The sequence below is a fragment of the Microtus pennsylvanicus genome, chromosome 2 (genome assembly GCF_037038515.1).
Source record: "Microtus pennsylvanicus isolate mMicPen1 chromosome 2, mMicPen1.hap1, whole genome shotgun sequence".
Classification (NCBI taxonomy): domain Eukaryota; kingdom Metazoa; phylum Chordata; class Mammalia; order Rodentia; family Cricetidae; genus Microtus; species Microtus pennsylvanicus.
This window is the reverse complement of record NC_134580.1, coordinates 130,332,974-130,357,187: the sequence shown is the minus strand read 5'-3', so window position 1 is coordinate 130,357,187 and position 24,214 is coordinate 130,332,974. Positions and strand designations below refer to the sequence as shown.

The following is a 24,214-nucleotide window of genomic DNA, read 5'->3' as shown; positions in this document are numbered from 1 at the left end:
TTAGAGAGTTTCCGGGCGGTGGTGGCGCATGCCTTTAATCCCAGTACTCAGAAGACAGATAGATGGATCTCTGTGAGTTCGAGGCCAGCCTGGTCTACAGAGGGAGTGTCAGGATGGCCAAAACTGTTACATAGAGAAACCTTGTCACAAAACAAAACCAAAAGATTAGAGAGTTGATAGAGACTGAAGAGAAGGCTTTGAAGGCGGAGTGATCAGACCCTTAAAAAAGGAATCCCTCCCTAGCTCAGAACTAAGAAATAGACCGGTGTTTATTAAAAGGTAAAACTTACAAAGTCAGGATTCTCTGCTTGAACAATGGATGAAGATCAGATCCAAAGCAAACCGAACAGCAAAAGGGGCCCAGGGGGAAGCTGAGAGGAAGGGGCCAGTGTGCTTCTGCATCCAGATAAATAGTCTATGAGGCCACGCCCCAGTAGGCGGGTAGCAACGCCCCAGTAGCGGGTAGCTGCTAGCTATACACCTTCCTCAGCAAGGCTCAGTGGTTCTGAGCGACTACTGCTTTTGCAGAGGATCCAGGCTTGATTTCCAAGTTGATCCATATCAGCTGGATCACAATTCCCTGTAATTCCAGTTCTAGGGGATCTGGTCCCCTTTGGCCTCCATGGGCACCTGCACAAAGGTGGTGCACATAACTCACAAGGGCACACACATTGTACAAATAGAAGTTTTAATAAGAATTAATAGGCGTTCTATATAGTCTGTTTTAGAAAACAGAAGAACACTTCTGTGTTAGTCAGTTTTCTGTAACTATAACAACATACTCCAGACAATCAGCTTACCAGGAGAAATGGTTAGCCCAGCATGGTGGTCAAGCCTGTAATCTCAGTATTTGAGAAGCTGAGGCAGGAGGATCTCAAGTTTGAGGTGGGACAGGGCAACATATTGAGTTCAAGACTAGTCTGGACTACGTAATGATATGGATGAGGGAAGATGACAGACGAGAGAAAAGAAAGAAGAGAGGAGAGAGAAAGGAAAGGGAAGAGTGGTGGTGGTGGTGGTGGTGGTGTGTGTAAGAGAGACTGATTTTGGTTCCTGGTTTTATGATACTTGTCACTAGAGAGGCCAATGAGCAGAGATGGGGATTAAATCTTCAGGTTGTGCGTTAGAGAGTCAGCACCTGAGGTGGCAATGGGGTAACAAGGATGGGGCAGGGGGAAAAGAAAGAGGATAGAGTAGGGAGAGGGAGGCTGTCCTAGCTTCTGCTGCTTCGGTAAGCACCAAGACCAAAAGCAATCCGAGGAAGAGTTTATTTCAGCTTACACTTCCAGGTAAGAATGCGTCACTGAGAGCAGTCAGGGCAGGAATCTGGAAGTAGGAACTGATACAGAAGCCCTGGGTCACGGCTGAGGACCTGCACAAGATCCCAGCACCACTCAGCCCTGGATGGGGGAACATGTTGCTAAACTTCCTTCCCAGGAGGAGACATAGGCAAAGTCTGCTCTTCTTCCCACATAAACCGAGTCACGATTCTGCCAAAGATCACTCTGGGGAAACATTTCACCAATCTTCCTGACAAAGCACAGGTGAAGGGTCCTTAAGTTGCCCCCTAAAGGTGACACCTAGAAAGCTTCTATCCAACAGGTTTGAGGGCTTCTCCAGTAGCCAGGTAGCTGGAGCCCCCTTCCCTGGCTACAATCTCCAACCCCTTCCTGAGATCATGTTCGATTAAGGCAGAGTTGCATACAGTAGGTAGTAGGTGCAACTGAAAACTCAGGAGAGGGCTTGTGACCCTCCTCTCTACTCCACGAAGAGATGTAAACAGTAAACAAGTCCGGCGGGGACAATCCGTTCACAAGGGGACCAGCTGAACTCCCCAGAGATGGTGGGTGTTTGCACACAACGCGGCGCCTGGCTCCTTCAGGAAAGCTACTGGCAGTTATGGCCGCTGAGCCACTGGCGAGCTATCTATGCTTTTGTGTAGAGCTCCCACTCATTTCCGTGTGGGAGGCTTGGGGACATCAAACAAAAACAATGAAAAGACTCGAGAGTGGAATGGGGACTTGTTGAGGAGGGAGTGGGGGTGGGCAAGAGAGGGAGGAAGAGAGAGTGACACATTGCAACTTGTAATTTTTCTTAACCTTCTTTTTGAAACCTCACTCTGTAGCCAAACTGGCCTGGAACTAACTAGTTGTAGACCAGACTGGCCTTGAACTTGTGACAATCCTTCTGGCTCTGCCTCCCGAGAGTTGGGATTACAGGCATGTACCACTAGACCCAGCTCTGTACTGGTAGTCTTCGGCCAAATATACCAGAAGAAATTAAGGCTCAGTGAAGTAATTGGCTTGAAAGTTCTGCATCGTTTTGACCTCTGGTTCACTGACTGAGAGAATGGGAGAAGAACCGCTTCTCTCCACGCTCCCTTCCAGCCGGGTGCCAGGAGTCCAAAGGCCACAGAGCATAAAATTTATAATTTTTGTGGGAGGGATCGAAGTCCAACCCCGCTGCTGCACAGCTATTTACCTCGAGCCAGACTCCGCCCCCAACTCTCAGCCCCAGCGAGACTCATGAATATTCAAATTAGAAGATATTTAAAGCCGCCCGCGCCCGGCGAAGATCCCTGCCCCGCGCCGTCCGGCCCCCTTCACTGAGTTCATCAGTCGTAGCGGAAGCGCTGCCGGCATGTCTGAAAAACTGCCCTACAAAGTCGGTGAGTCCCAGGGGTGCAGTCCTCCGTGGCGACTCGGCTCCCCACCCTGGGCTTGTTGTCCGTACCAACCCGCGTCTGGTCGAGGCACCGGCCTCGGGGCGCCCGGAACCCCTAGAATCGCTGGCCTGGCCGCGCAGGTGCCTGGGGGTTGGAGTCCACGTTCCGCCGAGAGCTAGGAGTGGGAAGCAGCTACGGACTACAAGTCCCGTCGTGCCCTGCAGCAGGCGCCCTGAGCCGCGGCGCGGGCTACTATCCTTGGTTAGGCAGCGTGCTGCTCGTGGAGAGACTGGCCCTTGGGGAAGCGGCCCTAGCGGTTCTGGCTCTGGCGTCTGGCGGGCTGTGTATCCCCCTACAAGGGTCCACCACCTTCCGGGCCTTAAGCGGGGCCGGAGAGCGCGCTGGTGTTCCAGGTGTTAGTGAGGAGAGGCCCGGAAGGCAAGTCCCCGGTGGTGCACCGGGGACTTGGGGTCAGCTCAGTCTGTGGGACTATCTGGTGGATGACCAAAAGAAAATTTAGAGTGCTTAAAAATTCCCCTTCGTTTCGTTCCAGTGATGGAAGAATGACTGAGTAAACAAACGTTTTACAATGGGCTAGAAACCGCCTTGTAGCATTATTCTAGACTAATCCTTTTTATTATTATAGCTCCCTAGGGAAGGAACGAGTCTCCTTTTACGATGAAACTCCGGAGGTATAGAGGTTATTTTCCCAAAATCTTGCAACTGGGAAGCGGTTGGCTAGAATTTGGACCCAATACGTCATGACCTCTTGGCTTATCCCTTTCGCTGCTGTCAGTATGCAAGGGAACAAACACACTTGGAACAACCCTAATAAAATTTCAGCACAGTTCAGTTCAGGCTAGGCTTAGTGACACAGGTTTGCAATGCCAGCGTTCACTTCTGAGGCATACAGTGAAGGCCAGGCCAACCTGGACAAAACAGGGAGACCCTATCAGAACCAAACTACAGACCAAACAAAACCAGAGCAATTCAGGCTGGCTGGCTTTTAAGGTCATTTTAAGATGCCGTTAAATTGGGGAGGGTCACTTGCATGAAATGGATGCTACCCCATTATACAGAGGAGGAACCTGAGGAAATCTCTTGGGAAATTCTTATTAAAATAGTTAACCAGCTGCCAGAGTAGATTATTGTCTCCATTGAGTAGATGCTGAAACTGAGGCCCAGAAAGGTTCAAGTCAGTGTTGCCCTGGTGGAACAGCTGGAATGGGAGCTTGTCATACTGTGGAGGGGTTGGAGGACCACAGATTGCATGACTTGGAGGCTGGGGTCTTGACCTTAGGGGTGGAGGCCCACTAAGGAGGGCATGCTGTGCACTAGACCTAGTCCGTGTGGTGTTCTAATCCTTGGGTGTACAGTAAGGCTCAGCCTGATTATCCTCCGTCTGATGGGGCCGGTTTGGGAAGGGGCACACAGGTCTTTTTGACCCATGTTCCTGGGACTTCTGCAACCCCTGGTTGTCTTGGCACTAAGTTCCAGAGTTTGGTACACTAGCTCCTCCAGCTGCCACAAGGGCATTGAAAGAATCATTTCTAGCTGGAGGAACAGGTGATAGTAGATGGGGCGGGATTTAAGCAGGAAAGCACAAAACCCATTGTCCTCTCCAGGACTGGCTGGAGACTATACATGCTGGGAGTTGGACTAGGTTCATCTCCCCCCCCCCCCCTCCTTTTTTTCCTTCTTGCCATCATGTCCTGTGCCAACCCCCTATGAATCTTTGCTCATTTAGTTTTAGCAGATGATGTGGTCAGTGAATATTTTCTGAGTTCCTTCTCTTTGCTGGTCGCAGTTGCTGGTTACTGGAGATAGAGAAGATAGACCTCATAGTGTAGCACAATCTCCTTGTGTGGGGAGGTCTGTCACCCTTCACTCTCCATGGCTACCAGCCCCTGTTCTCCTCTCTCCCCACAGGTCTCTATGGTCTTCATGCTACCATTTTGTTTGTTTGATTTTTGGGCCTCGGCTGGCATTGAACTCATTAAACTTCCTTTATCCTCCAGGCACTGTTTTTAGAGGTACATGTCGTTATAGTGAGCCAGTAGGATCTTTCCAAAGACAAATAAATGATACCTCCTTTGGAACTCTGTAGACGGCCTACCTCATTGCGAGTAAAGTCCTGACTCGTCTTAATGCCTCTGTTTTGAGTCAGCTTGGCCCATTTTCAAGTTTTGTTTTTTGTTTTTGGCTTTCTCATTTTTATTATATGTGTATGGGTGTTGCGCCTACATGCATGTCTGTACCACGTACATGTGGTGTCCACGGAGGCTAGAAGAAAGCGTTGGATCCCCTGGGTCTGGAGTTATAGACGGTTGTGACACTCTGACCTGCTAGGAATTGAATCCCAGTACCCTTGAAGAACAGTCAGTGGTCTTAACCGTTAAACCATCTCTCCAGCCCCTCCATTTTCAGGTGTTTTTGAGCCAGGTACTGCGTCTGGCACTTGGCATTAGTCTTCCAGGTTAACTGCTTGTGTTAAAGCGCCACGATGGGAGAGGTCTGTGGCTGAGCTGCTAGTGGTGGGAACAAGGTGGAGATAGAAGCAGCTGGTAGACTTGGGAGGGGCCTGAAGCCCAGGTAAGGACTAGGATTTTACATTTTTCGAAGTTTCCCACTGGGCTGTAAGTGAGGAGCATGATGTGTGGGAACAAAGGGACCGACTAGGAAGCTGCTTGTGGGTCCAGCTGGGAAGTGGTCCTTTGGGCTAGGGTGGGATGCTTGCTGACAAACATGCTGGTGGAGGTGGGCATAGTGGCCCACACCTTTAGCCGCAGCGCTTGACACAGGGGCAGGCAGTTAGTTCTCTGTGAGTTTGAGGCAGGGCTGCTCTACATAGTGAGTTTCACAGAGTTGCAGGAACAACAAACAAAAAACCTGCTGACAGAAGCAAAAATGGAAACGGGAAATCTTACAGGCTTTTGGCAAGAGTGGCAGATTGAATGGTGGTTTCATTTCCTAAAATGGGAAGATTGAGGGTGTGTAGCCAAGCGGTCTTGAGGCCTTGTACTTGATGGAGAATAGTTGGACACCAGACGAGAGGTGCTGAGTCAGCGGTTGGATTTTGTGAGTCTCAGATTCCTGGGAGAAGTTTGTACTTGGAGGTAAATACGTGGGAGTCATCACCCCAGGGAAGGCATTCACGATCATCTGAGCAGAACTTAATTGGCAGGAGTTGAAGAGGAACAATGATGGGTTCTCAGGCCTCCTAGAGTATGTCAGGTGAAGAGCAGCCAGGAAGGAAGGAGGGAGAAGAGAGACTCGGATGCCAAGGGAAAGCAAGCATTTCAGAGTTGGTAGTGGGGTCCCTGCTCCTGTGAGAAACCTGAGCATAACTAATCACCTCAGTGGTGCCCGTAATGGAACAGTGAGATCTGAGGGGTGAGAAAAATCAGGGACCAGGGACAGCTGGTACTTTCCGACAGCCAAGAATCCCCAGTCTAATCACAGAGGAGGGTGGAGTTCATGGACAGATGATTTTGTATTCTCAGAGAACTATGAAGTGATATTATCAGGTGATGGGGAGAGATGACTAGGGGGAGGGGATAAGCTTACTAGGAAAATGTAGTGGGATTGCTAGGATGTGCTCGGTTCCCTTGAGTTATTTGTTCATAGTAAGCAAGACCTTCATCCCATGACTGCGATTCTGCTGGTTCAGGCCTTAGGTACAGTGGAGAGCTGGCTCTAACTAGGTGGGAACTTTGGTTTTGAGACTAGGTCTCTGTGAAGCTCAGAATTGCCTTAAAATCATGGCACTCTTTGTACTCAGCTTCCCTAGTGCTGGGATTTCAGGCAAGAAGCCACCCACCTAGCTTCGGGTGTGAGCTTCGCCAGGTGAGGTCCCAGAGGCTGAGAAAGCAGGGTATCCTAGACTGGAAAAAGAAGAGGAGATCATGAAGGGGGCGGGGTAAGGGACACTAGAAATGGATAAAATGGATGCTTTAGAGTCTGAACTGCTCCCTCTTGGAGTTGGTAATGTATAGGGAGAAGACATGGCCAGAGGCGGTTGCTTGACATTCAGATTGTGTGTGTGTGTGTGTGTGAGTGTGTGTGTGTGTGTGTGTGAGAGAGAGAGAGAAAGAGAGAGAGAGAGAGAGAGAGAGAGAGAGAGAGAGAGAGAGAGAAAGAGAATAAAATCTTAGTAGTAGTAGTATTTGAGATAGGGCTATGTAGCTCAGGTTGGCTTTGAACTTGCTGTGTAGTCAAGGGTGAACCTCCTGCTTCCATCTGGAATTACAGGTGTGTCCACCACTCCTGGCTTGTTTAACTATTGGCTAAATTATTAAAATTTCTGTAGCAGCCTCCTTTCTTCACCTGTCATTTCCTAGGGTGAGTGAGAAGACCTGAGCTTCCCCAAGGTAAACATGGCCCTGGGTGGGAGGAGGTGGCCCATGGAACTTGCCATCTTGTTCCTGCAGCGGACATTGGACTGGCTGCCTGGGGACGAAAGGCCCTGGACATAGCCGAGAATGAGATGCCCGGTTTGATGCGCATGCGGGAGATGTACTCGGCGTCCAAGCCACTGAAGGGTGCCCGCATCGCTGGCTGCCTGCACATGACTGTGGAGACTGCCGTCCTCATCGAGACTCTCGTGGCCCTGGGTGCTGAGGTGAGGTCCACAGCTGTGTGACTCCACTAAGTCCCTCGCCCTCTCTGGGCTCAGCCATGGGAAAAGACTGTACTGGTAGGGAGATGTAGCTGGCAGAGCCTCTTCTGGTCAGCTGGGTTTTCTCTCCATTTCCCTCTGCTGCCACCCGTGGTGGCAGAGAGTCTTTGGTATATTTTCTCCAGTTGGGAAGGTAGCTGACTCCTCAATACATCTGATGAGCATAGTAGGAGAAAACGATATTCCATTTGGTCATCTAAACCATTCCCGTTAGCCTTCCTAGGAGTCGGGTGCCTTCTGGAAAGTAGAGTGCTATGATTTGTTGAGCCTGGATCATGTGGAATAAGATCCCAAGGAGGGGCCTGGTAGGGTAGGGGAACCACAAAGAATACTTGAGGGCCTGTTTTTTTTTTGTTTTTTTTTTTTAAGATTTATTTTATTATTATTTATATTTTGTATAGTGTTCTGTCTGCATGTATGGCTGCAGGCCAGAAGAGGGCGCCAGATCCCATTACAGATGGTTGTGAACCACCATGTGGTTGCTGGGAATTGAACTCAGGACCTCTGGAAGAACAACCAGTGCTCTTAACCTCTGAGCTATCTCTCCAGCCCTGACCTGTTTGTTTTTTGAGGCAACATTCCACTCTGTAGCCTAGGCTATCCTGGAATTTACTGCGTAGTTCAGGCTGGGCTCAAGCTGTCTTTCTACCTCAGCCTTTCAAGTACTGGGATTTTCCTGTTCACACCCACTTCCACTGACTTTTTCTTAGACTTGTTTTTATTTTGTGTGTATGAATGTCTGCCTGCACGTACATCTGTGCACTGCTTGCACGCAGTGCCTGAGTAGACTAGAAGAGGGTACTAGTTTCCCAGACTGGGTTTCCAGACAGTTGTGAGCCGCCATGTGGGACTGGGATTGAACTCGGGTTGCAAAAGAGCAGCTAGCGCTCTTAGCCGTTGACTCTCCCGGCCCCCATTGCCTCTTTATTTCCACATTCACTTTGTTGGTGATCTGCTCTCACGGCTTTAAATACTGCCTGTGTGGTAATGATCATGTACAAGCCTGACCTGGACCCACAGTCTGCCATGCCTGAGTATTGATACAGGCCACCTGGAGATCAAGTACCCAGCTCAGGCTGAACAAGTCCAGACAAACTTAGCAGTTTTCTTTCTCATCCCGACGTCTTTGCTGGAGGTTTTCTCTGCATGAGGAGCCTGGCGTATTTGACAGCCACACATCACTTCTACTGTTGCCGCTGCATTTCTTCCCTGCACCCTGCTTTAGTAGCTCCTTCCCCGTCTCCTTGTTCACATTGCACTAGAGTACTGTTTTCTTATTTATTTGATTTTGTTGTGTAAGGGTTTTGTCTGCACCTTCATGCTTGCATATGTACCACCTACGTGCCTGGTTCCCACAGAGCTGGTCCCCTGGAACTGGAGCTGTGGGTGGTTGTAAGCTGCAGTGTGGGTGCTGGAACCAAACCAGGGTCCTCTAGAAGAGCAGCAAGTGTTCTTAACTGCGGAGCCATCTTTCCAGTTGTTTATATATGTTTTGAGTCAGAATCTCCCTGTATGACTCAGGCTGGCCAGGAATCCCCCGTATAGCCCAAGCTGGCCCTGATCTTCCTGCGCTACATCTTGAGTCCTAGGATTTTAGGTATACCACCATGCTTGGCTCGGTGATTTATTGCCTTTTTTTTTTTTTTAAACTCTAGTGCTAACTTTCCTGCTCTGGTTTCTAGTCATTCACTTGCCCAGAGTCCCCAGCCTTTCACTCTTGTCTTCAGGGCTTTCCTTTTCCTGTTCCTAACAGGATGCTTCATAGCCACCAGTGATCAACAGCCTTGTTTTCCCGGCCCTTCTAGGTGCGGTGGTCCAGCTGCAACATCTTCTCCACTCAGGACCATGCAGCAGCTGCCATTGCCAAGGCCGGCATTCCAGGTGAGCTCGCTGTGGTATGTGGGCGTGGTTAAAGCACTTTGCTTTTTCATGATTCTCTTACTGACCCCTGCATTAAAGGCCTCCATGTGCAAACAGAGGCCTTTAACCTATTGATTTATAGTCCTCCCAGCTCAGATTCCATGGAATGTACTTACTGACCGCTTAGCTTGTGGTCTGTAAGAGAAGGATCTGAAGATTGGGAGCCACATGGAGCAGAGGTGGGGGTGTTCCTTAGAGGGTGGGGATGTTCCTTAGAGGGTGGGGGTGTTCCTTAGAGGGGCTCCGGGTCGTTTTCTAAGGAGCTGGTGAGGTATAAGGCAGAACAAGAGTCTCGGGCACTGACTGAGGTGTGGTAGTTTAGGATCATGAGAAAGGACCAGGTCAGAGAGCAAAGACTTTGTCTCAGACTGTTGCAAAATGCTACCTGGACTGCGGCAGGGTGGGGGTAGGGCAGATGGAACCTGTTAGATTCAGTGGTGATTAAATAAAATACACAAGAATCTTGGCCCGGCAGTGGTGACGCATGACTTTAATCCCAGCCCTCGGGTGGCAGAAGCAGGCAGATCTCTGTTCGAGGCCATCCTGGTTTCTGTAGAGTTTCAGAAGAGGCCCCAAAAGCTACAGAGAAACTCTGTCTTAAAAAACAAAAACAACAACAAAAAAGTTTTTATCAGGAAACTGGAGAGAGGACCTGGGTTCAATTCCTAGCACCCACATGGCAGCTCACAAATGTATGTAATTCCAGACCCAGAAAATCAATATCATTTCTGTCCTCAGCACAGGGTACACAGACATACTTGTAGGTAAAACACTCATACATTTGGGGGCAGGAGGAATCCTAACCAGGTAGCTGTAGGTAGGGGGTCAGTGGGAGGGGTTCCTCACAGGGCTGAGTGCCTGTCAGCAGCCCCCACCTTGGTGAGGCTTGGTCCTCCTTCAGAAGAGGCCTTGCTTTAATAGAAGTATCTTCTACAGTTGTGGGGAGGGAGGCAGCTGGCTACTTGGCCAGTGTCCTGTGTAAACAGGAGACTCTTGTACCCCACACCTGTGGAGTTCCACAAGCTGGGAGGAGCAGCAGCCAGCGGCCCGCACCCTTGCTTTAGACGCTGCGTTCCCCAGTCTCTCTTAGGGGTTTGTAAGTGGTGATGGCATGCCTCATGAGGTTTGCATGAGGGAACATGAGAACAGGCACAGAGCAGTTACTGTGCCAGGCACAGAGGATGCTCCATCTATAGTAGCGTGTGCTGGGCAATTTTGACCGGGCATAACCTGGAATTACCCACCACTGAGACTGCCAGTCCCTCAAGACCTTTCAGTGAGCAAACCAGGATCTTACTGGTGCCCAGTGAGTAGGACGTCTCTCTGGGTAAGGGCCAGTACACCTACTTCATGGAGCCCAGGCAGGAGATGCAAAAGGGAAAATTATTTCTGGACACCTATGTCTAGGGCCATGCGCGGTCTCTGTGTCACTTGATGTACAATTACGGGCCGCGAAGTGTGATTCTCAAGGTCACATGGCTGGAAAGTTCTGAACTTAGATCTGCTTAGCTTCGGTCTGTGTGTTTCCCACTGCTGTTTTGGTAGGATGTAGCTAAGCATGGGAACTAGGAAGGAGACAGCATTGGCACTGTTGGTAGAGCTTTCTTTCTGGAGCCCCCTGCCAGCTTCTCAGGTGCCGCTCTCCTGCAGTGTTTGCCTGGAAGGGTGAGACAGATGAAGAGTACCTGTGGTGCATTGAGCAGACGCTGCACTTCAAAGATGGCCCCCTCAACATGATTCTGGACGATGGCGGCGACCTCACCAACCTCATCCACACCAAATACCCACAGCTTCTGTCAGGTAAGCGGGTAGACTGAAGGGAGCCTGCTCCTTCACAGACATGAGGCAGGGGGCCTGGAGGAACGTCCGGATTTTCCATAGGACTGGAAGACAGGAGGTTCCTGCCGCATGGAGGCTGCCTTCTGACGTGTGATGTAAAGCCAGGATAACTGGGGTGGGGGCAGAGCTGGCTGAGTTCATAAGCCATGGCTGGCGCAGGGCAGTGCTAGGAATGGTCGCAGAGAGCCAGCTTTGTGGACTGTGACAGGGAGGAGGAGGATGGAGTTTAGAGAATACCAAGGCCCTGAGGTAGGAAAAGATTGACTGTACAAAACTAGCCACGACTAGTAAATGAAGGAAGCCTTCTCTGGAGGGGACTCTAGGCTGGGACAGGACGACTGGGCGGAGTGGTGTCAGCACTGCACAGTGGTGGGTGGAAGATGTTGGGCATGCGTCATTAGGGTTCAGTAGGACGTCAGATGGTAAGTGGGTGAACTTTACAGTCAGGTACAGAGATGGGAATGAAGGAGGGGGGACGCTAGGGAGTGAAAAGGGTTATGGGTAGAGATGTGTTCTCTGGTGCTCTCCCTCTTTTGTTCAGGCATCCGAGGCATCTCTGAGGAGACCACAACTGGGGTCCACAACCTCTACAAGATGATGGCCAATGGGATACTGAAGGTGCCTGCCATCAATGTCAATGATTCTGTCACCAAGGTGAGCCCTCGGGGAGACTCAGCTCCAGTTGTTAGTTGCCCAGTGAGCTTAGGAGTGGATCTCTGAAGAAGGGTGGCCAGGAGGGGAGATGGGGCAACAGTCTGAGGATGGTGAGTGTAGCTGTGCAGGAACATTGTGGCTTTGGTTAGCAATAGCTTTAAAGTTAAGCAATTCTTAGACTCAGCAACCTGTCCTGGGCATTGATTCCCTAGAAAGACTTCTAGACCAGCAGAGAACATGAGGGAGATAGTCTGGAGGCTGATGAGGAGGGACATGTTGGCTTTGTCTAGTGGAGAAGATGCTTAGGGGTCTGCTCAGGCTGACTGAGTGGGCTCAAGTCTCAGCCCTGTGGGATGCTTTAAGGCCTGGCCTCGGGGTCTTGCCTACCCCCATTGTCCCCTCGCCCCCTCTCCTTTCAGAGCAAGTTTGACAACCTCTATGGCTGCCGGGAGTCCCTCATAGATGGCATCAAACGGGCCACAGATGTGATGATTGCGGGCAAGGTGGCAGTGGTAGCAGGCTATGGTGACGTGGGCAAGGGCTGTGCCCAGGCCCTGAGGGGTTTTGGGGCCCGAGTCATCATCACCGAGATTGACCCCATCAATGCACTGCAAGCTGCCATGGAGGGTATGGTAGAGTAAGGGTTGGCTGTTGGGGCTAGAACAAGGGTGAGGCCACCTTTGCTAACACATGCTCACTGTCCGTGCAGGCTATGAGGTGACAACCATGGACGAGGCCTGTAAGGAGGGCAACATCTTTGTCACCACCACAGGCTGTGTTGACATCATCCTTGGCCGGTGGGTACCAGGTGGGAGTCCTGGGGAGCAAAGGCGCCTAGGCTTGGGGCTGTTCTTGGTCTCCGGTCCCTCACAGGGTTGGGCTCCCTTCCAGGCACTTTGAGCAGATGAAGGATGATGCTATTGTGTGTAACATTGGACACTTCGATGTGGAGATCGATGTGAAGTGGCTCAATGAGAATGCTGTGGAGAAGGTGAACATCAAGCCCCAGGTGAGAAGCCCCAGCCTGCCCTGCTAGGCTGGCAGTGAAGGGCTGAGAAGGGGGAACAGGCTTGTAGGTTGCTCGCCCTGGAAGCTGGTGTGACCTAGAGAGTGGGGTGTATGTTGGAGAAGCCTGGTTTCAGAGCTAGGTTTGAGGTATCAGACTTGATGCTGAGGCCTCGGTTGCCCTTGAAAGTATCAGCATGTGTGCGGTGCACAGTGGCCTTGCTGTTTGAGAAAGCCCACTTGTACTTGTGAGCGGTGGACGAAGAGATAAGGCGGGCATGCTGGCAGCTGAAGAGCGTGGGCTGAGCTGGCAGCAGGGTCAGGATGGGGGAGGCCAGGAAAGGGACACTGCATGTCCATCTAGAACAGCTCTGTGCAGAGTAAACCATTAATTGAGCTAGAGAAAGGGCAGCTTTGCTGTGGGGCATTCCTTTGGGTTATGTGCAACTTAATTTGGCTTTTATTTATTGTTGGCTTATTTATTTACCTGATTATAAAAGTAATGTTCCCGGAAAACTTGGATTTGTACATTAAGAGCTTTTAAGTTAAGTTCTTTTTTGCCTTGTAGAGCTGGAGATTAAACCCAGTGCTTCTTGTAAGCTAGGCAAGGATTCTCTTACCAAGTGATCCACATCTCCAGCCTTGCATTCGACCAGATGTATATTTATACTGACATATATATGTGTATTTATACACACGCACACACTGATACTAACATATATATCCACTGACACACACACAAAGCTACATTCTACTCAGTCATTTTATGTGCATATGTAAGCACATACGTACTTGCATGTGGAGATTAGAGGAACCTGTCATGGTTGATTCTCCCTTTCCACCATGTGGTTCTCAGGGATTGAATGCAAGCAGCTTTACCCACCGAGCCATCTCACCATCCTGCATTTCGCTTTTTAATAACAATTGAGAACATGAGATCAGGCCTCTCTCCAATGGTCAAGGCTCAGATTGCAGCCAATTCTTCGTGTGTAGCTCTGAACAAGTGACTCAGCCTTGTAAACTTCAGTTTATTTGTGAAAAGGGGGAGATGAAGCACTTAAATGATAGTCATATGGGGCTGGAGAGATGGCTCAATGGTTAAGAGCACTGACTGCTCTTCCAGAAGACCTGGGTTCAATTCCCAGCAACCACATGGCAACTCACAGCTGTCTGTAATTCTAGTTCCAGGGGACCTGACACCCATAGCAAAACACCAGTGCACATAAAATAAAAATAAATTTTAAAACATGATAGTCATATATGTATAAAGGATTCAGGACAGACTATATGGCAGTATTGACAGTACTAGCTGTTACCTCCTAAGTATGCCCAATGCTTTATAGGTCTGAATTCATTAAGTTCTCAGAACAGACTGGTGTATTGTGTGTAGGGTGGTTGTTTGGGGGCATTTCAGGCCATCTTGTGCAGGGTAGGAGGTGGGCAGAGATGGGTAGCGCCCACCAGCCCTTACTGTTGCCATGGGGACTTGCAGGTGGACCGCTATCGGCTGAAGAATGGGCGCCGAATCATCCTGCTGGCTGAAGGCCGACTGGTCAACCTGGGTTGTGCCATGGGCCATCCCAGCTTCGTGATGAGCAACTCCTTCACAAACCAGGTGATGGCACAGATTGAGCTGTGGACCCACCCAGATAAATACCCCATTGGGGTTCACTTCTTGCCTAAGAAGGTAAGCTCTTGACTTTACTTTGAGGCTTATATGTGGTTCCTGGGCTCCCTGTGTGGGTTTGCTAGAGTATATTAAGTGCTTGTCTGGCCGCTTAGTTGTCCTCCAGAGTCCCCAGTGCTCCCTGGAGCCACACCCATAGTGCCATGAGCTGTGGAGTGTGTGTGGTTCACCAGGTTTGAAGCTGTGTCTCCATTCCTCAGTTGTAAAGGGAAGGCAAGAGCGCTTTCCTGAATATCAGCGAGGATTTCCACATGTCTGCAAGGACTAGGCAGGCGGGTACTTGGTAAAGTAGGCTGGGTGGGAAGTGAACAGTTAAAGAATATATGCTCCGTTAATCCCAGCACTCGGGAGGCAGAGGCAGGCGGATCTCTGTGAGTTCGAGACCAACCTGGTCTACAAGAGCTAGTTCCAGGACAGGCTCCAAAACCACAGAGAAACCCTGTCTCGAAAAAACCAAAAAAAAAAAAGAATATATGCTCCGGGCTGGAGAGATGGCTCAGAGATTAAGAGCATTGCCTGCTCTTTCAAAGGTCCTGAGTTCAATTCCCAGCAACCACATGGTGGCTCACAACCATCTGTAATGAGGTCTGATGCCCTCTTCTGGTCTGCAGGCATACATACAGACAGAATATTGTATACATAATAAATAAATAAATATTTTCAAAAAAAAAAAAAAGAATATATGCTCCAAGTAAAGGGGTAGCTGTCACCAGCCCGGGACACAGCTCCACCGGACAAGGCCTCTGAGCTCTGAAGAGAAGCCATATGCTACGGTCTTGATATGAAATAATTTTAAAATATAGGCAACATATTGTAGTTTTGTTTTTTTTTTTTAAATGGATGTGCCCCATTTAGTTTGTTTGTTCATCTTTGATCTTGAGACAGGGTCTATCATTGCCCTGATTGATGGATCTCAGTATGTAGACTAGGCTGGTCTGCCTGCTTCTGCCTCCTGAGACCTGGGATTAAAGGCAAGAGCTTGTCTTGGGTTTTTTGTTTGTTCATTTTGTGGTGGTGGACATGGAGCCCAGGTTCTCATACATGCTACATGAACATCCCTTAGCTGCATCCTAGTCCTTGGGTGGGTCAGCTGGGCATGTCTGTGAGATCTAAGGGTTCTTAGTACCTTAGTTAACGATGATAGTAGCCACCATGATCTTTGTGACAGCTTCAAAAGGTGGGTATTTATTATGTGTGCCCTCCAAACGAAGAAACCAAGCTTTAGAGGCTGGTGTGCTCTCCTGGGAATCCAGCTCCAACGGCCCAGGTGGTCACCCCTATGTGGCACCCTGGTAGATTGCTGTGAGAAGAAAGGTATCCTGAGCTAGACTGGCCAGGCATAGGAGGCCTTCGTTCTGTTTCTAACAATAGAGACTCCAGGTTAGGCCCATCTTGCGTTTACTTGCATCTAGCTTGAACCCGAAAGCACTTTCTCTAGGCTCCTCGTCTGTTAATGTAGGCATTATCCTTCCCTTCCTACATCTTGGGAATGTTTGTGAAGCTCTACGAACAGTGAACATAAAACTGCTTGGAGCCGGGCGATGGTGGCGCACGCCTTTAATCCCAGCACTCAGGAGGCAGAGGCAGGCGGATCTCTGTGAGTTCGAGACCAGCCTGGTCTACAAAGCGAGTTCCAGGACAGGCTCCAAAGCTACAGAGAAACCCTGTCTCGAAAAACCAAAAAAAAAAAAACTGCTTGGGACTGTAAAAGCACTCTGGCTGGGCTGTAGGCAGAGTGTCAGAGAGTGCCTCAACTGCTAATAAAATCTATCCTAGGCCACAGTTCATTTCAGGATGCATTCTGGCTAGCTGCTTCAGTTAGAGGGTGAGGAGATGCGATTGGTGGTGCCACCAGGACTATATGATGGGAGGGTGTGCTTGGCTCTCTTTAAAGACATCACACTGAAGCTGGCCATGAGGCTAGAACAAGGTGTAATGAGGACTTGCAGCGCCCCTGCCCAGCAGTTTCTGTTGGCTAGATGCAGGTAAGTGTACTAGAACATGACATTAACTCCAGGTTTTTTTCTTTCTCTCCAGCTGGATGAGGCAGTGGCTGAAGCCCACTTGGGCAAGCTGAATGTGAAGCTGACCAAGCTGACTGAGAAGCAGGCCCAGTATCTGGGCATGCCCACTGATGGCCCCTTCAAGCCTGATCACTACCGTTACTGAGAGCCAGGACTGCCCTTCACCTTCCAGCTGCCATCCTTGTTCCAGGCCCTATCTCTTTCCCAAGAACACATGTCACCAACTTCGCAGTTGCTTCATCAGTGTTTGTCCACTGGGGCTGGTTACTCTGTCTTTGGCTTCTGTTGTGTCCTTCATATGGTTCCAGGTGTGGCAAGGGGAACTGAGAGTCTCCAGTCAGGAGCCATCTGCAGGGGACGTGAGCCTTGGAAGCCCTGAGGGTGGATGTGGCTAGTGGTGGTCACGAGCCCACGCACTTTACCATCCAGGGTCTCACTTGGTCTTTAGAGCTGTGTGGTTGGTTTCTCAGCCCAGAACCAGAGAAGGAGCTCCACCAGAGAGCGGGAACCACTGGAGCTGGAAGGTTCCTCAGAGCTTGACTTATTTACCATTGGGCCATCTCTTTAAATCTCAGAATACTGAGGTTGGTACTTTTGGTCCCTATTTCACAGAGGTTAGAATTAAGAGATAATTAACCAAGAAGGGACAGGTGACAGCTAGAGGTTAAAAGGGGCTGGAAAAAGCAAATATGCTAAGGTCTGTCACTGTTTGGTTACTGATGGTGCCTATCACAAACCTGGGTCACAAAGAGATTAATTTGGATTATAGTGTTTAGAATGTTAATAAAGGAAGGTGGGTTAAATAAAATTTCTGGTTCCTAAAGAATTTTGACCCTTTATTCTATATGTAAGATAATGTTTACCACGTATGACAGTTTTAATGTGTGTGGTGTATGCACATGTGTGTGCAGGACCGTGTACCTGTGCCCATGGAGCCCAGAAGAGGGTAATGTGTGTGCAGGAACGTGTACCTGTGCTCATGGAGCCCAGAAGAGGATCTTGGGTGTGTGAACACACTCCCTTTGTATTCCTCTGAGACGGTTTCTTACTGAACCTAGAGCTGGGTTGTTTCTGTGCACAGGCGCGCGCGCACACGCACACACACACACCCTTGCTGGGTTACGGTAGAACATGGCTTTCTAACGAGTGCAAGAGGCCTTACTCAGTGAGCCATCACTTCTGGGAGTCCTGCAGAAATGATTTTAAAAGATCAGAGACCTCATAATTTCAATCACACAAAAACATGAGAAATTGAGCTCCCTCTTATTTGCCCAAGTGATCATTTTCTGAACCCGTTTGACCTTGAAGTCCATTGAAAACAACCCGCATACACGGGATGATGTTTTGAGTGCCTGCCACGGAATGGAAGTGAGAGCTACATACAGATGGCTGGGATGTCTCGCAGGAACAGCTCTGCCATCCCCTGCCTCTCCCCCTTTCTGCTCGGCTGGTTCCATGTCTGGCAGCAGGAGAAAGCCAGTGGAGAAGAGGTAGTGCTGGAAAAGAGTAGGGCTTTAGGGCTTTATTGTTTCTGAGACATGGTCTCAAGTGGCCCAGGCTGGCAAACCACCAAAGGTGACTCAATTTCTGATCTTCCTGCCAGTGTGATGTGAGTACAGCATGCACAAAGAGGTCAGAAGACTTTCTGGGGTTGGTTCTCTTCCATCTTCATGTGGGCTCCAGGGACCAGACACACACAGCAAAGCACTCATCTCCATCAAACAAAACCCTTGTTCATTCAGCAGTCCACTGGTACACTGGATGCTCATTCCAGCTCGGGGTGTTCCCAGTGTGTGTAGCTGAAGGTGTGTGAACTACATGCTTCCCGCAGTGTGTGTAGCCGAGGTGTGTAAGCTACACGCGTACATGGTGACTTTGCCAAAAATAACTGATCAGGTTTGGTAAAGTCAAATGCCAGGGATCCACCTCCCAACTGATCACCATAAAATGGCAAAAGAGACTGGGAAGGACAGACTGAGAAGACAGGTGTAGTCCCTGCAGTAGAAGAGGGGCAGAAGGAGGGTCAGGAGTTCAAGGTCACCCTTGGCTACTTGGGGAATTGCAAACAGCAGCTATGAGATTCTGTCGCAAACAGTATATGATAGATGGACAGGGTCAAAATCTACTGAATAAAAGTACAAAATATGCAAGAATAAAAACTTTTTTTTTTTTTTTTGGTTTTTCAAGACAGGGCTTCTCTGTAGCTTTGGAGCCTGTCCTGGAACTAGTTCTGTAGACCATGCTGGCCTTGAACTCACCTGCTTCTGCCTCCCAAGTGCTTGGATTAAAGTGTGTGCCACCACCACCTGGTTAAAACTTTTTAAATATTTATTATATATACAATAGGGCATCAGACCTCATTACAGATGTTTGTGAGCCACCATGTGGTTGCTGGGAATTGAATTCGGAACTTTTGGAATAAAAAACAATCTTAATTCATGAAAAAAAATCTATCCCCAGTACTACTTCTTGCACACCAATTGTGTGCAAGGTTGGACCAAAGAAACCTTGGTTTTGAGATGGCCTTGCTATTTAGCCCAGGCTGACCCTGAAATTACAGAACTCTTGCCTGGGATTATAGAGGAGTGTCCATTGCATTCTGACGTTCAAGGGGATTTTATTCATGAGAACTTACTAGTCTTGGCTCTGAGGCTGAGAGAGTCCATTTGAATGAACCAGCAGTTCTACTAGGTTAGATTCTTGGAACTAAAATCCAAGACCTTTCTATACCACAGGCCCTGGGTTGGGAGGAAGGGGGTGAGGTTTCAGACTCCTTAACATTAGAATAAGGAACTCGAACCGGAACTCCCTAAAAGTCCCTAAAAGCAAGGTCCAATGGTGGGGGTTGCTTCACCCCACCCTGACATGTAGACGTGGGAAGCTGCTCTTCTGAGTGAAGGTCAATGCAGTAGCCTTGCTGATCCCTCCAAAGGACCTGGCTGAGTGTGAGCACTTCCCCTCAAAGTTGTCACCCCAAGACAGGTCAAGTGCCTTTCCAAGTGTTTGACCTGTGGGAGTCCCATACAGCCCTAACCTCCTGTCCCCTGGGGTTCTGGCTTTTGTTACCCTGGCTTTTTCCTCTCTTCTTTGGATAAATCCTCTCATTTTCAGAACCTTTTCATTCAAAATAACACTTTCATATCTGGTCTCAGATGTCACTCTACTCAGGTGTGCTATCTGTCACAGCTGTGACAATGACCAGGGTACCCACAATAAAGGATGTGTGTCTCCTGCCTCCTCCATGGCTCCTTGTCAGTTTCCCCTCTATCCCGAAAAGACAAGATGAGGCTTGGAGGATTGTGGGGCAGTGATCCGGGGGTTAAGGAGAAGACCCGAGCCATTCATGACTCAGGATAGTGACAGAAAAACCTCAGACCCTTGAAGCTCAAGTTTTATCTCAAGTTTTAAGGGCCAGGGTTGGGGAGGGAGTTGGAGGGCAAGGAATTTAGAATACTTCTTGAGATCTAGACAATATTTAACATGTTTTATAAATGCACGTTTGTACCCTGTTCTGTAGGAAGGAATCTCCTGCCCACATTGCTAATGTGAGTTAACCTTCCACCGAGATGTCCTCCAGACATTTAGCCAGCCCTCCCATGTACACAGACAATAAAGAGGGAGAGCAAGTCCTCCCCTGCTACAGAGTGGGGGTGATAAGGAGAGATGCCCCTACACCACAGATCTCTGGGGAGACTGACCGCCAGAACAGAGAGGGCAAGGCTCAACTCTGGAGTGACTGCTTGTTTCCCTTCCTGTGTAATCTGCTGGTGAGATGGACGGCAGAGACTGTTGGCTCTGAAGAAAGCCCTGTTTAAATGTCAGTGCTTGGTGTTTGCCTTTGTGTCAGGAAGCAAAGGTCCAGTAGTAAGAAGTACCTTAGAGCATCACTGAAGGAGAAGTCAGGGTTTAGATGTGGAGATATGACACCCCAGAGCTTCTGCAGTTTATCTGAAGTCACCTTGCAGGTCTGGGTACTTCCTGCCTCCAGGTAGTATGCTGTTGGGAGGAGACTCTTCAATCTTAGCTGGCTGGAGGAAGCTTAGACTAAAGCCCCGGAGGCAGCAGGTAGTAGGTGCTTAGCTCTGCCTTGAAGGTCTGAAGTTTCAGGAAGCCAGAGTCTCATCCTGGAGACTCAACACTATCCCGGGAGACAAAGCCAGCAGACCTGCGCAAAGCAACCAGGGGTGCTTGCATAATCCAGGCTTAGCCAACTAACGCCAATCAATGCATCTTTCAGCTTCACAAACTGGTTTAAGAATAAGCACGTGATTCAAGTTGGCCCCAACTCAAGCACAGGGCTTTCGGGATTTTGCTAGAAATGTGGTGTAGTGAACTCCGGAAGCTGAGTGTGACTCACGTAGCTGTAATTTTACTGTTGCTCTAATAGTCTACACAGCCACAGGGCAGAGGAATTCTAAAGAGACGGCTGGAAGGTGTGAAATCCTTTAAGACTCAAATGGAGGAGGGTGTTGGCTGAGCTTCCCCAACAAGAAGGCCGTGAAGCACCTTCGTCAGCACCAGTAGCTAACTCCGGGATGCAACTCCCAGATTTGCCTGGGGGCGGGGATAGCAAGTAGTTAACTGTTTTCCTGCAAGCTATCAGGAGAGAAGTTCCCTCTGGAATGAATGCAACATTTTATGATTTTGAAATATTTTACTTGATAAAACAACAACAAAAAAACCACCCCATTCCTTTTCAACTGCCTTCTCTTCTTCAACACACATGTCTAAGAGTAAAAAGTCTACTCTAGGTGAATCGGAAAGTTACTACAGATGGTTTGGCTAATTTGGTTGCAATCACTTTCTGATCTTCACTTATCGAGTTCCCTCCACATGTGGGAATTGGCTCCGGGAGCCAGGTTTCTTTATGAAGCTCCTCTTGGAGAAGGGTAATTTCCTGTCAGTGGGTAGTGATCCGCATCTTGAAACAGATGGAAGAGTTTAGAATCAGGACCTAGTGATTGCCAGTTAGGTTGACTGAACCCTGAAAGTCCACAGTTCAAGGCATCTGGAGCCCTGGGGCCTTCTGCCTCCGAGACTACTGGTTTTTTTTTTTTTGTTTGTTTTTTTAAGTATACCGCTTTGGTGATATCATAAGCCTTAATTTCTTTTAAAAATATCAAAGCCTTTAAAAAGATGTTAAAAACATGCATGTTTAAATCTTCTATGCATGAAAGTCTGACATGTTGAAAACCCACCTGGACCAAATTCTGACATAACCCCTGCTGTTTCCACTTAACAGGAGACCGTCTGAGTTAAAGGGGTGACCTGCTAAAACCTTACGTCTCCTGGTGATCGAAACTTTCTTCCAGAACCAAACTAAAGGACAAACTGGTTGACGAGGCTGATATAGGAGGGCAAATGTTGGCATCTAGTCGTGGATTTCAGTGTTTTGTGTGCATTATTATAACATTATATTGATAAAATGCTTTTATGTGTACTCTATGAGATTCTCACTTAGGACTTCAACTTCTGGGGCTGAGGATACAGGGAGATCTGTTGGTGCAGAGCTCGTTTAGCAAACATCAAGCCCTGGAGTGGACCCCAGCAGTGCATATACCAAAAACCACATATGGGTTCTGCATGTATGTCATCAAGCACTTAGGAGACAGAGGCAGGAGGATCATAAGTTCAAAGCCAGCCTAGATGGCGTCAGCCTGGGTTACATGAGACACCCTCTTCCCCCTGTGATAATATTTTGTTTGTGCTTTAACAAATAAAGCTTGCCTGAAGATCAGACTGTGGAGCTAGCCACACTAGTTAACCATAGAGGCTAGGTAGCACATACCTTTTTAATCCTAGCATTTGGGAGACTGAGGCAGACCCATTGTGAGTTCAAGACCACCCTGGGGCTACATGAGATTGATCCAGTGTAAAAGAGAAACAGAGACAGGCAGTGATGGCTCACACCTCTAATCCCAGTATTTGGGAGTCAGAAGCTTTTAATCCCAGAACTAGAAAGATAGAGACAGGAAAAGATATGGCTGGGAGAGAGGAATGTAGGGTGGGAGGAGACAGGAGCTCAGGGCATTCAGACTGAGCTGAGTTTGTAGAGACAGGATCTTTCCCTTTATGCCTGAGAATTTCGTAAAGGTAAAAACTCTAGTGGCTGGCTGCTCTGTTTTTCTGGTCTTTCAGCTTTCACCTCCTACTACCTGATTCCAGGTTTTTATTGATAAGGCAAATTAGAATTCATGCCACATATCCACTCCCTCCCCCATGTCAGAAAAACCTTGTGACTTGTTCAAGGTCACATTATTAGAACTTTGGGTGTACGTGTTTAAGGTTATGGCTGTGAGAAGAAATGAATGGAAGAATTAAGTCTTTCCAGGACATAGTTTACCCAGAGTGTGTGTGGGGAGAAAATATAATTGTGTTGGAGATGGACTAGAGGACTCATATCCTCATAATATACAATCATAACTTTTTGATATGTTAGCTTCGGTTCTTGTCACCAAAGTGGACTCTAAAGCTTATGGAGGAATTCTGAAAAGGTAGAACAACTTGGAGTCTCAAAGCTGAAGGAAAACTTGCCAGGTAAGTTCCTAACTAGGGGTCTGAGTCAAGAGTAAGTAAGTGGGAGGGAAGCGAACCCACAGGCTAACAATTGATCTTTATTTCTTTATTTATTGATTGATTGGTTGGTTTTTTTGAGTCAGGGTTCCTCTGTGCAACAGTCCTGGCTGTCCTGGAACTCACTCTGTAGACCAGGCTGGCTTTGAACTCACAGAGATCTGCCTGCCTCTGCCTCCTGAGTGCTGGGATTAAAGGCGCATGCCACCACCTGACAATAACTATTCTTAACCTCTTATGAGGATCAGTGGTCAGACCCACGAAACCATTAAGGGACAATACCCATATTGGAGTTTTCCACTAGGGTAGTTACAGTACCCAGCATACAGTAGGTGGCCAATACACACACACACACACACTGAATGAGTGAACCACTGGACTGGTCTTCCACCTTGTCTACCAGTAACTCAATGACTTTGTAACTAGTGGGCTGCAGGGGTGGTGGCATCTGTCTTAAGTTCCAGCGGTAGGAGGTGGAGGCAGGCGGATCTCTATGAATTCACCGCCAGCAAGAGCTACACATAGTAACGTCTTGTCTCAAAACCAAACCAACATCAAAAACAAACCCACACAAAGCAAGAATAAATGGGCCAAGTGCTCAGCTTGTCATCCCAGTTTCACTGCCCGGAGCCAACTAGTACCTGGTGGGTGAACAGTGTCTGGAAAATGCAGGAGCAGTTGCTGCAGTGTGTTCCCAATATTCTCATTACTGATGACATTTACTCAGCAGCAGCTGTGGTACAAGGAACAAAATGTTCTTGCCTTGTGGGCTTGCAGCCTAAGTGACAGAAAACAAAGCAAACAACGGGCAGCTTTTCTGAGCACGGATGTGGGTGAGCACAGACATGGGTGAACACGGACGTGGGTGAGCACGGACGTGGGTGAGCACGGACGTGGGTGAGCACAGACATGGGTGAGCACGGACGTGGGTGAGCACGGAAGTGGGCGTGTTATGGTGCTGCGCTAAGGCATGGAGAAATAGCAACTTCCTGGACTTTTACCAAGAACAGCTGGAAGTACTTCTCATTTTAAAGATAAGTGAGAGATACAGACATAAGGACTTCCCCAGTGTCAGCACTGTGTGGACAGCTCTGCCTGGAGCACCCGCCTTTTCTTGTGCTCTGTCAGGTGTGGCTGGGTAGGTGTTTGCCTTGTCATTTCCATACTAG

The 24,214-nt window shown here is 48.7% G+C and overlaps 1 protein-coding gene across 1 annotated transcript; it reads left to right on the top strand.

Annotated features, from left to right (window-relative positions):
• The first annotated feature begins 2,557 nt into the window (after positions 1-2,557).
• Ahcy (adenosylhomocysteinase) lies at positions 2,558-17,298 on the top strand. Its single transcript, XM_075962645.1, has 10 exons — positions 2,558-2,668; positions 7,096-7,286; positions 9,149-9,224; positions 10,914-11,063; positions 11,644-11,756; positions 12,176-12,383; positions 12,466-12,553; positions 12,648-12,765; positions 14,254-14,448; positions 16,486-17,298. The coding sequence occupies exons 1-10, from the start codon at positions 2,641-2,643 to the stop codon at positions 16,615-16,617; spliced, it is 1,299 nt and encodes a 432-aa protein (XP_075818760.1). The 5' UTR covers positions 2,558-2,640; the 3' UTR covers positions 16,618-17,298.
• The last annotated feature ends 6,916 nt before the right edge of the window (positions 17,299-24,214 follow it).